We start from the raw sequence: 12,652 nt of genomic DNA, 5'->3' as shown, positions 1-12,652 counted from the left end.
TTATTTTCTTCATAAAATCCATGTAAGCCTTTTAGCAATGAAGCTACAGTCACCAGGCAGACAGAAGCCCTGCCCATCACGCGAATTCGCGACGGTTCTGAAGTTAATTTGACATGCGAATGAAGCGGATGTGACGCGCTAATGAAGCGGGGTTTGACGCGCGAATGAAGCGAGTAACCTCAAATGTTCACGCGGCAATTTACGCGCGGATATCGCACAGCATTAGACCCAGACCCTTTTTTTAAAATCAATAAGTAGTTTTTTCTACGGACTGTACGTTAAAGTGCCCTATCATACACTCGGCGCAACAAGGCACAAGACGTGTTGTGCGCCATTTATTGCTGTTTTTAGACCAGCGCAACTCTAATTTTCACGTTTTGTACCATGTTGTTTAAATAGTTAATTCATTTGCGCCACGTTGTGGACCGGTCTAGAAAGGAGGTGTGTTAAAGCGCATTGTTAATGCGTTGCTATTTTGAGGAACTGAAATAGACCGCACTATTGACCAACTGAAAGCTGATCTGAAGTCCAGCACAGAGCGCATTAGTTGTGCACCTGCATGTGTTCAAGCTTACGCAGTGCTTAATACACACAGAATCTATAGCAATACACAAAACACTTTACATATATAAAAAGAATTAAAATTTCCAATAGTATATGGATGCAGCCTTAATGATGCAAGCTGAGATTGCATCACTCAGCGATGCAATGTCAGACACAATGTACTCAAATGGAGCGAGTGACGTCACTGTGACGGGTAGGGTTAGGGGTGGGGTTAGGTGAGCCTATTAAAAAGCATTGGATGCAGCTCAGATTGCACTGCACCAGGTCTGCATTCAGACCCCTCTCAAAATATTACAAACATTTTTAATTTCTACATAAATATAACAACCACATGCCTTCTTCACCTCAGGGAACTTTCTCAGTTTATTCATGATGATTTGCATTTGTATAATGCTATTATTAGTAGTAGTAGTAGTAATAGTATTATTTATTATATGTATATTTATATTTGTTTTAATAAAAATGTTGATGGGCGTTTTTAAATTTGTCCACCCGGCAGGTTTCGGAGACGTCTCCATCACCATATGGAGCATAAGAATAGGACGTGTGTTTGCATATAACTACCACTTTGTTATTTTTGTTAATTTATTCATTTGCTGGAATTTAGGAAAAATAGTTTTGAAACAAATCTTTGCGCTTAACAAACTAAATTAAATATGAAGGCTAATGGATGTCTTCAACGGAGTGAGTTTCTACCTTTTTCTTATCCACGAAAGTAAAGGAGTAAAGTAAAGAGTAAAAGTAAAGAAAAAAGTAAAGAGGCTGAAAACTGGAGGCTCGTTCTTTATCCTCACGTTGCAGATGCTCTGTTTAACTGTTTTCTTGCTAGTAAAGTGTTCAGTTTTTCCACTTACAAAGTCCACCATGTAAATAGCTAATACGCCATGACGTGACACAACTGACTCTTAAAGGAAATAGGAGACGAGTCTCTGATTGGTTTAATTCACGGTATGGTCAAAACACATTCATAACTCATTAAGAGAATAAACACAACCCGGTTAGACCATGTGCCAGGGTGCAGACAGTATTTTTCTGTCATTAAAATAGCAAAAGTAGATTCGGAAAGTGGATTTCCGTCCTTAAAATAGCAAAAGGGCGAGGCAGAGTCGCCTCACAGCAAAAAGGTCGCTGGGTCGCTGGTTCGAACCTCGGCTCAGTTGGTGTTTCTTTGTGGAGTTTGCATGTTCTCCCTGCCTTTGCATGGGTTTCCTCCGGGTGCTCCGGTTCCCCCTACAGTAAAAAAGACTGTACAGGTACATGCTGTACAGGTGTATTGGGTAGGCTAAATTGTCCGTAGTGTATGAGTGTGTGTGTGGATGTTTCCCAGAGATGGGTTGCGGCTGGAAGGGCGTCCGCTGTGTAAAAACTTGCTGGATAAGTTGGCGGTTCATTCCGCTGTGGCGACCCCGGATTAATAAAGGGATTAAGCCGACAAGAAATAAATAAAATAGAGCCCATGATCTGTTTTAATGCATCTTTTGTTAATTTGACATGTATATTGTAAAATTGTGATGCATATGTTTGTAATAGGGCAACTTTTTGGGGGGGAGGGGCAACTGTGTATGATTATTATGAATGTGTGTATTTCGAGCAACATCATACTGTGTTTGAGAGAGAGAAAGCTTCAGGCACTAACATAAGTAGACCTGAATTATTATTTATATCCCTTCCAAATAAGGTAAAAATGTAACTTTCCCATAAAGGAGTAAACTCTCAGGTTGTAAATGTTCTTATAAAACTATTTCTGTGGTATTTTTGCACTTACTTCAGCCACATACTTTCTATGTAGATACAATTTAACATATTGTTTCAGTGCATTCTATGGCAACTTTAACGATTTCTATTTCAGCAAGAGTTATCTGTAAACTGAGCAAAAAACATTTCCCAAGCCTGCTTTGATTCCTACTTATTTACATCATGCTGTAGAACATTTTATGATCTGAAGCAAACATCAAATGTCACTGACTTTTTGCTGATGTTTATTTCTGGTTCTTTCCTTTTGAACTTTGTAACTTTAAAATAAATGAATATGGCTGTTTACTTGAAGGACGTGTTTTTATAAAAATGTGCATGATACATTTGACACAAGGCTTTTTAAATATTTATCCTACCACATTAATATGATTTTACTTTTTCATCATGACTGTGCTGATTTCCCACTGCAATAAATTACATAATGTTCTGCAGAATGATTCAAATCAAATGGCATATTTTTTAGACACGGTTTCTAGTTCATTATAAAAAAAGGAGTGAGTGGATTTTTAAGGATAAATAATTCCTTTTTTTATAATCCTCAGGAAGTTACATAGTGTCTAAAGATGTAAGTGAATTTTACATAAGTGACTTTTGAAAGAATATTACAAATAGAGCAAGAAGTAAAGTGATACAGAAACACAGGGAAGCTGTAAGCTAATTGCCAATTACATGTAATCACAAAAAATTGCATTATATGAAGTTTATTCATAAACTAATTTCGAGAGGAGCACGTGATTATGATTGAACACGGCTGGTTCTGCATTAGCATGCATGATCCACCAATCAGGCCATTCCTAACCCACTATAAAGAGCCAGGGTTTTTTCACTACAGTCATCTTCGATTTGAAGAATCCCCCCTTCCACCCCTACCTTTTCACCTTTCCCTCCATAGGGCAGCATGCTGGCCCAGTGACTAGCACTGTCGCCTCACAGCAAGAACGTCACCGGTTCTAGTCCTTTAACAGGCCGGTGGTCGTTTCTGTGTGTTATTTGCATGTTCTTCCCGTGCTTGCGTGGGTTTTCCCCGGGTCCTCCGGTTTCCTCCCACATTCCAAAAACAAGCACAACAAGTAAATTGATAAATCTAAACTTGCATATCTTTTAATAGCATTCAATTTTAGTCATCAGCTCTTATCAAGGGGGAGTTGTCGAGATCTACCTGAGCTCAAGGCTCCCCTCTCTTCCTCCAAACGGGATCAAGAACCTTCGAGCTCAGGGCTCTCTCCCGGGACAGCATGCCAAACTTGCTTATAATCAATCATCAGCTAAGTGTGAACTCTTGAAATAATTATAATTACATTATATATAATAATTAACAAATTTCCTGTTAGAAGTCAGTAATTCACCTGCTGTGAACTCATGTTCTCCAGCTAAAGTAGTGAAATGATTTATAGATCATCTACTGTGTGTTTAATTAAAGACACAAGATGGGCATAGTCTGCTTATCTTCCTAAGGCAGGGATTCTCAAACTTTTCAGTCCACAACCCCCAAACTAACAATGCCAGTGACTCGTGGTCCACAATATTCTTTGAGGCGGTTATAAACATATGAACCTTGAACACAACAGCGCACACATACCAATAGGCCCAAGTCTATTCATCGTTTAATTTTGGAGAACATCATTTGGAGATCATTTTTCATGTTCAGTTGAGGCTCGGGTTTATTTCTAATGTATGTGAATGCCATAAAATTGTCAGAAAGTTTAACATGGTGCCATAAAATCAATGTGCTGCATCTGACACTATTGTTGCAACGCCACGGGAGTGACACTGACAACAGAAGGTAGGATCCGAATGCAGGTTTATTCAAAGTCAGGCAAGCGATGGTCAGTTCAGGTGCAAACTGATATGTAGACAATCCAGAATCATAGTCGAATAACAGGCAAAAGGTCAAAAGGTAGGGATGGCTGACGTGAAACTGACGTTTCGACACAGTGTCGAGATCCCGAAGCGCAAGTGTTTCGAAACACTGTACCGAAGCATGATCCGAAACACCCAGGTCACGTGACTAAAGTGTTTCGAAACACTTGGTCACGTGACAAAAGCAATTCAAAGCATCGATCATTTCAGAGGCGTTTCAAGACCCGGAGAATCTGCATTTCACTAGCATGATCTCTAGTAAGACTTTGATTTGTATGGCCTAGTGGACCGCGCGTGTGCACTATGGAACAGTATGTCGAATTTATTTTGGGTTCGAATCTCGACTATTACAAATACTCCAAAATCATGATTTTATGTATTTTAATCATGTTACTGTTTTATGGTGTAGCCTAGATAGGATACAGCTGCGGATACACCATCAATTTAGCATCATTTTTGTAACACTGTAAAACAATAATTCATATTTTTACAGTACTGTGATGGGTTTAGGTTTTGGATATACATTAATAAAATACAATGGGAAATTTAATTAATAATATAAATAATTATTGTTAACTTCTGGCCACAACTGTATCTGATCTAGTAACAACCCTGTTATATGAACAAAACACAAATTTATTTACAAATGTTTATTCGTATGTCAGAGCAATGTTGAAACAAAACGATACAATAACAAAGCATTATCAGCTGGTATTAAAGCATTTCAACACACTTGTGATAGTCTGGATTCGAACCCATTTTCCCCGCATGGTAGTCACGTACTCTAACCGCTCAACTAAACCATCTGATGATTCAAGGCTACAAAGTGGGGTTTGATACATCAATTTGCTCAACTGTTCTTTGCTGAAGCTGTTTCAGTGAAATACAGATAAAATGACCACTAGGTGTCACCGTAGAGTGGTGTTTCGAAACGTTTCGAAGCTTCGACACATTTGCTTCGATAGTTTCAGTGTTTCACGAAGCCTCGCTTTGCCCACCACTATCAAAAGGCAAGCAGCAGACAAGGACAAAAGGATAAGCTAGGCTAATAATCAAAAACACGGCAAAGGCAGACAAAGGAAACCGCGTTGTAATGTCACTGATACAGCAAACAAGACTCGGCAACATGTGTGTGGAAAAGAGGGGTTTAAATAGTCCAAGTAATCATTGTGTGAGTGGATTCAGCTGTGAGAGTGCAATCAGTGTAGATCTGGAACTGGTTGTGTGTGTGTGGCGTGACTGAGTGTGTTGTAGTCCATAACATGGCAGATATGTAGTTCAATGAGTGTGAATGTTTGTGTGTGAATGTTTACCAGCGATATCTGGTGGTTGTTCGCTGGTGAACATGACAACTGATGTTTCTTTAATACATTTTACTCACCCGAGGGGTTGCAAAAAAAATCGAAAGACTGATGGCTTTTTATTTGCATGTTGTTTATGAATGTTTATTATTAACATGTAAACATTGTGACTTTTAACTACTATTTTGTTCTTCCGTAGGTTTGGATAAAATATGGTAATTCTAATAGTTTAATAAAATGAAGTCGCCAAGCGACCCCCACCCCCCCTTTTCATTTTCCCACAACCCCCAAGGACTTTGGAAAACACTGTCCTATTAGAACGAGTGATAAATATTCTATAAAATTGACAAGATAAGTCAGTAAAGCAGTGAACCCACCTGCTGATGAAAACCTCTCGCTGACCGCTGGCCACGTCTGCATCACACGAGTCGCTCTGCTTACGGATGAGCGGATGGCGGATTCCAGACAGCACATCGCACGGGGTTGACACATCAATGTTGCTCTTGCTCAGGCGTTTGCTGCCTCGGAGTGTGGGGCTCAGAGAGTTCACCACACCTGGCTTCTCCTGCAACCAAACACAGAAATGTATGTTTATCCTTTTTAACAATGAAATCTTGCTTCCTTGATACTTTTGAAGTTCACACAATTTGACTTGCTTAATTTATAAATGAAATACAGTGCACATCACATACATTTTTATTAATAACCTAACCGTCCCAAGACAGACCAACAACCCAGGTTAATCGGAAATGTGTGCTCAGGGTTACATTTTTGCAAACTATGAACACTTGCAGTTCATACAGCCAAATCCGAGAGGGGTCTGGCTGCAGACCTGGTGCAGATGCAATCTGGGCTGCATCCAATGCTTTTTAATGCGCTCACCTAACCCCACCCCAAACCCTACCCATCATATTGATGTCACTAGCTCAATTTTATTGTATTGTGTCTGCCATGCATCGCTGAGTCTCAGCTTGCATCACAAAGGCTGCATCCAGAAACTATTGCCAAATCCACCCTGGCCGCTGTGTACATTTATGTGAATCTCAAATACATTACTGAGCTACTTTTTCTTTTTCTTTCGTGCCATTTACACACCTCCACCTTGTACAGGTCTGTGAGATGCCAGCTTAAAGAACATATTATATCACATCGCATAATATAATAACCCACACCGCCCCTTCTTTAAACCCAATGATAACATTTTAAAAAGCAAACAAGAAAAGAGCAGAGTAGGGACTTATTTTAACCATGATTTTGTATAGCCTTTTTGTTTTTAACTGGTTACTGGAACCATTTTTCATCAGACTGAAAGCCAGTCCGCTCTGCACACCAAGTATGATTCCATACGAGGCAAACTAATGAGCAAACTGACCATTCCAGAAAATTTGTCCAAACTAAAATTTTTAGGAGATGCAAACGCACTTGATTACAGATCACAGATTATTGTGTGGCATTTATTCACTGTTGAACGAACAACCACATTAAAACAATAATTTATCTGTTAATAACCCGTACCTGAACATGTTAACTGTAGTGCGAATCGTAGTGTAACTGTAGTGTGTACCCAGTGCTGGGCAAGCTACTTGAAAAAATGTTATGAGCTAAGCTATTAGCTACTCTACTTAAAATGTAGCTTAACTACACTAAAAGCTACCCCCTGGGAAATGTACTGTTGCAGGCTAAGCTAAACGCTACATGGCAAAAGTAGCTTAGCTACATCTAAGCTATTTTTACAATTTTCATTTTTAAATCGAAGCAACTTAAATCCAAGTCAATCATATATTAGCAATCAATAAAACTGTCAATAAAACATATGAGGCATAATAGTTCAGTTCAGTTATTGACTGTAAATCAATTTATAAGTTCACTATTGTTGATCCGGGACAATCAAGTAATTAAATAATTAAGTAATCAAGTAATTAAATTCACTAATGTTGATCCTGGACCATCAAGTTAGTAAATTCACTAATGTTGATCCTGGACCATCAATGTAAAAATTCACTAATGTTGATCCTGGACCATCAATGTATAAATTCACTAATCTTGATCCTGCACCATCAACATATAAATTAACTAATGTTGATCCTGGACCATCAATGTATAAATTCACTAATGTTGATCCTGGACCATCAACATATAAATTCACTAATGTTGATCCTGGACCATCAATATATAAATTCACTAATGTTGATCCTGGACCATCAACATATAAATTCACTAATGTTGATCCTGGACCATCAACATATAAATTCACTAATGTTGATCCTGGACCATCAACATATAAATTCACTAATGTTGATCCAGGACCATCAATGTATAAATTCACTAATGTTGATCCTGGACCATCAACATATAAATTCACTAATGTTGATCCTGGACCATCAATATATAAATTCACTAATGTTGATCCTGCACCATCAACATATAAATTAACTAATGTTGATCCTGGACCATCAATGTATAAATTCACTAATGTTGATCCTGGACCATCAACATATAAATTCACTAATGTTGATCCTGGACCATCAACATATAAATTCACTAATGTTGATCCTGGACCATCAATATATAAATTCACTAATCTTGATCCTGCACCATCAACATATAAATTAACTAATGTTGATCCTGGACCATCAATATATAAATTCACTAATGTTGATCCTGGACCATCAACATATAAATTCACTAATGTTGATCCTGGACCATCAACATATAAATTCACTAATGTTGATCCTGGACCATCAATATATAAATTCACTAATCTTGATCCTGCACCATCAACATATAAATTAACTAATGTTGATCCTGGACCATCAATATATAAATTCACTAATGTTGATCCTGGACCATCAACATATAAATTCACTAATGTTGATCCTGGACCATCAACATATAAATTCACTAATGTTGATCCTGGACCATCAACATATAAATTCACTAATGTTGATCCAGGACCATCAATGTATAAATTCACTAATGTTGATCCTGGACCATCAATGTATAAATTCACTAATGTTGATCCTGGACCATCAATGTATAAATTCACTAATGTTGATCCTGGACCATCAACATATAAATTCACTAATGTTGATCCTGGACCATCAATGTATAAATTCACTAATGTTGATCCTGGACCATCAACATATAAATTCACTAATGTTGATCCTGGACCATCAATGTATAAATTCACTAATGTTGATCCTGGACCATCAACATATAAATTCACTAATGTTGATCCTGGACCATCAATGTATAAATTCACTAATGTTGATCCTGGACCATCAACATATAAATTCACTAATGTTGATCCTGGACCATCAACATATAAATTCACTAATGTTGATCCTGGACCATCAATATATAAATTCACTAATGTTGATCCTGGACCATCAACATATAAATTCACTAATGTTGATCCTGGACCATCAAGTTATTAAATTCACTAATGTTGATCCTGGACCATCAATGTAAAAATTCACTAATGTTGATCCTGGACCATCAATATATAAATTCACTAATGTTGATCCTGGACCATCAAGTTATTAAATTCACTACTGTTGATCCTGGACCATCAACATATAATTTCACTAATGTTGATCCTGGACCATCAACATATAAATTCACTAATGTTGATCCTGGACCATCAACATATAAATTCACTAATGTTGATCCTGGACCATCAATGTATAAATTCACTAATGTTGATCCTGGACCATCAAGTTATTAAATTCACTACTGTTGATCCTGGACCATCAACATATAAATTCACTAATGTTGATCCTGGACCATCAATGTATAAATTCACTAATGTTGATCCTGGACCATCAATGTATAAATTCACTAATGTTGATCCTGGACCATCAAGTTATAAATTCACTAATGTTGATCCTGCACCATCAACATATAAATTCACTAATGTTGATCCTGGACCATCAATGTATAAATTCACTAATGTTGATCCTGGACCATCAATATATAAATTCACTAATGTTGATCCTGGACCATCAACATATAAATTCACTAATGTTGATCCTGGACCATCAACATATAAATTCACTAATGTTGATCCTGGACCATCAATTCATGATTGTGGACCTAACCCTAACCCTTGTAGCGACGCTACTGCCAAACACTTTGTGTACCACCACATTCATTTTACCCAGAAAAATAGGTAAACCTATGCCGAGGCACTTATTTAAGGTTTTGCATAAATATAACCCTTTTTATACATATTTACAATAAGATGGGGTGGATCATTTTGTATATGTTGAGCTCGTAAAAATGTATATCTTGGTCTGACGAAAGTGACTTGTATGCAACTGATCATACAGTAGTTACGATGATAAAAACTTCCCAGTATAGGATTTGAATGCATCATTTATTACTGAAACAGACTGTGTTTACCCGTATCTTGTTCAGCGGCTCATGTTTTGTGTATTTGCAGCAATGTTTAAGTTTCAGTTTAGGACTTTGGATAATATAAATGATTTTTTTTCAAAAGTATTTACTGTTCACTATTCTGCTTCATACTGCCAAGATAATATATTCAAGATTTCTGCAGTGTCAAAGACCAAAGCATGCCTTTGTTGTTTGTGAATAAGTGCCCTCGAGAGGCAAAAATAAAATATGATAACTTTAACTAAGCTTTGTTTATGCCCCGTTCACAGGAGGCGTCAGCGCTTCCCATTCACTTTGAATAGGTGACGTCAAGCGTTGCCGAACTGAATTGTGGATCCATCTGCGCCACTTCAGTTGGGAATTTCTAAACTTTTCGAAGGCCAATGGAAGCGTCAGCCAATCAGATCTTCATGCAAATACCCTACCTCAGACAGTAGGTGATTGTGGACTAATTTCATTGGCTGATGCTGCTATGACGATCACGTCAGCCCTAACTTCAGAGACAACCTCCTTCAAGAACTGACGCTGAAGCCCCATGTCAATGAGGCATTACTGAACCAGCTTTAGCTGTTTGACACTTGCTAATTATCTGCAAAGGTTTTGAAGCTTCAATAAGTGAACTGTCTAATGTTCATTAGTTGACTCTTCTTGATTGCGATTTTCCTTCCCTCTAAACTGTCATCCACCCAAGTAAAAAGCCTTTGTTATGAATGTGACAAAGCTATTAAATTTGTTTGCCTGTATACGTTTCATTTTTACTTATAAATTGACAGTAATCATTTACATTCATATTTCATTAATCATCAAGGATCACAGTTTCAATCTTCTTTAATGATCTACCGAGGAAATTAATACACTACGAATGGCCAAAGCATGAATAACTGAACATTTTTAATTTTTGAGTGAACTGCTCCCATTTAGCATGCAACAGTGATTGATTGAGTCCTGTACTGTGTTGTTTGCCTCTGGTCCACAGTTGCTGAGGCATCTGCTCGTAAATTGATGCGCCATGTGGTCTTTTTATCACACTCTGGCACTGTGCAGGTGACTGAGCTTTTATTAAACCGTCAGCTCAGAGAAGACACAGACAAGCCGGGTCACTGAAAACCACTATCTGGCAATAATGTTAGCAGACATGCACTGAAAATCAGAAAAACAAGTCAGATGGAATAACATGAATGATGACACATTTTAATTTTTGAGGGATTTAAATCTTTAAAGTCTCCATGAAATCAAAATTTATAAGGTTCATGTTGCTAGCACCCTTTGTTAGTCTTTGAGAAACACTTCAATTTTGGGGGGCTCCAATGAATAGGCTCCTTTACAAACCCTCTCGATTAAACCAATTGAGTTTTACCATTTTTTTAATCAATTAAGCTGATCTCTGAGTAAAATGGGAGAATGTTTAGCTAGAGAACGGTGGTACAGTGGGTACCGCTGTCGCCTTACAGCAAGAAGGTTGCTGGTTTGAGCCTCGGCTGGGTCCGTTGGCATTTCTGTGTGAAGTTTGCATGTTCTCAATGTGTTGGCGTGGGTTTCCTCCGGGTGCTCCTGTTTCCACCACAAGTCTAACAACATTTTGTATAGGTGTGTATGGATGATTCTTAGGAGTGGGTTACAGCCGGAAGGGCATCCGCTATGTAAAATATATGCTGGATAAGTTGGTGGTTCATTCTGTTGTGGCAAGCTCAGATTAATAAAGGTCTAAGACAAAATAAAAATGAATGAATTTTGCTAGCACAATTTGTTAGTCTTAGAGAAACAATATGATTTTGGGGTAATTAGGTTTATTTGACAAAAATAACTCCCCTGGAGTTAAAGGGGTGGTCCAGAATGTATTTTTAAGGCTTGGTTGTGTTAATAAGATGCAAAGCAATGTGTGCTCATGTTTCTCTTGAACAAAATCACATTATTTTTTAATAAATCTCACTTTGATTATATACAGCTACTCAGCTAACCACTTAAACTCTGCTGCTATTTGGGGATTTCCGCCTGGATTTTGCCTACCCAAATTTAAAAGCTTCCCAAATCCACATAAAGAGGTGTAAATGGAAAAATTTGGTATCATTTTAAAGAAAACCCTTTAGATTTTCATAAAACACTATTGAAGGTGTTTTATGCTTGCCATGTATTTTATAATTCTCTGGAACATAATTATTATTGAACTGTAAGCACTTCTGTCTTTGTGTCGTGTCCTTTGGAAGCCCAAATACAGAAACAGAAGAAGCTCTGTGGAAATAGCAGGAGAGCATTTTCTCCCTTTGCTGTAACGTTACAGCGCCTCTGGCCACAATTGGTGTCCGACAGTGTGTGGCTTATTTGTCACACCCTGTTACAACTAACCCTGCTGTGCCGTGTTTTCCTCAAAACTGGTTAGCAGTCGCTTGTGTGTTTTTTACATCTTTCAAAATGGTTCCATCGTTTAGCCTAGAAGACAATGATCACAACAATATAAGATTTTACAAAAATATTTTCACATTCATCCATTCATTTTCTTTTTGGCTTAGTCCCTTTATTAATTCGGGATCGCCACAGAAGAATGAACCCCCAACTTAAGCCTGGTTTATACTTCTGCGTCAAGTGACCGGCATAACCCGCGGCGCATGCAACGCGCGTAGCTGTGCATTTATACTTCTGCGCGCTGTCTCTGTTGGTCTGCATTAACACTTCCGAAACGCTAGATGGCAGCGAGGTGTAAATGTTCTTCTGTGTTGAGTTTCTTCGCTGTTGTTTTGCTTTTCCTGAACACTTCCGGGATGTACAAGTGGCTCAAA

At 37.9% G+C, this 12,652-nt stretch overlaps 2 protein-coding genes across 3 annotated transcripts in view; both read right to left on the bottom strand.

Annotated features, from left to right (window-relative positions):
- plrdgb (PITP-less RdgB-like protein) overlaps positions 1–12,652 on the bottom strand; it is a 236,861-nt gene that overhangs the window by 92,551 nt on the left and 131,658 nt on the right. For both annotated transcript variants that reach the window (NM_131575.3, XM_087300233.1), the window contains 1 exon segment: positions 5,858–6,045. In NM_131575.3, coding sequence (NP_571650.3) covers positions 5,858–6,045 — 188 coding nt within the window.
- Positions 6,560–10,415, bottom strand: LOC147838957 (uncharacterized). Its single transcript, XM_087300397.1, has 3 exons — positions 10,403–10,415; positions 7,915–8,897; positions 6,560–7,697 (listed from the first exon to the last, which is right to left on the bottom strand). The coding sequence occupies exons 1-3, from the start codon at positions 10,413–10,415 to the stop codon at positions 7,695–7,697; spliced, it is 999 nt and encodes a 332-aa protein (XP_087156523.1). The 3' UTR covers positions 6,560–7,694.

This window comes from Danio rerio, chromosome 21 (genome assembly GCF_052040795.2).
Source record: "Danio rerio strain M-AB ecotype USA chromosome 21, GRCz13ab, whole genome shotgun sequence".
Taxonomy (NCBI): domain Eukaryota; kingdom Metazoa; phylum Chordata; class Actinopteri; order Cypriniformes; family Danionidae; genus Danio; species Danio rerio.
Note: the sequence above shows the minus strand (reverse complement) of the source record. Positions and strands in the feature narration are given on the sequence as shown.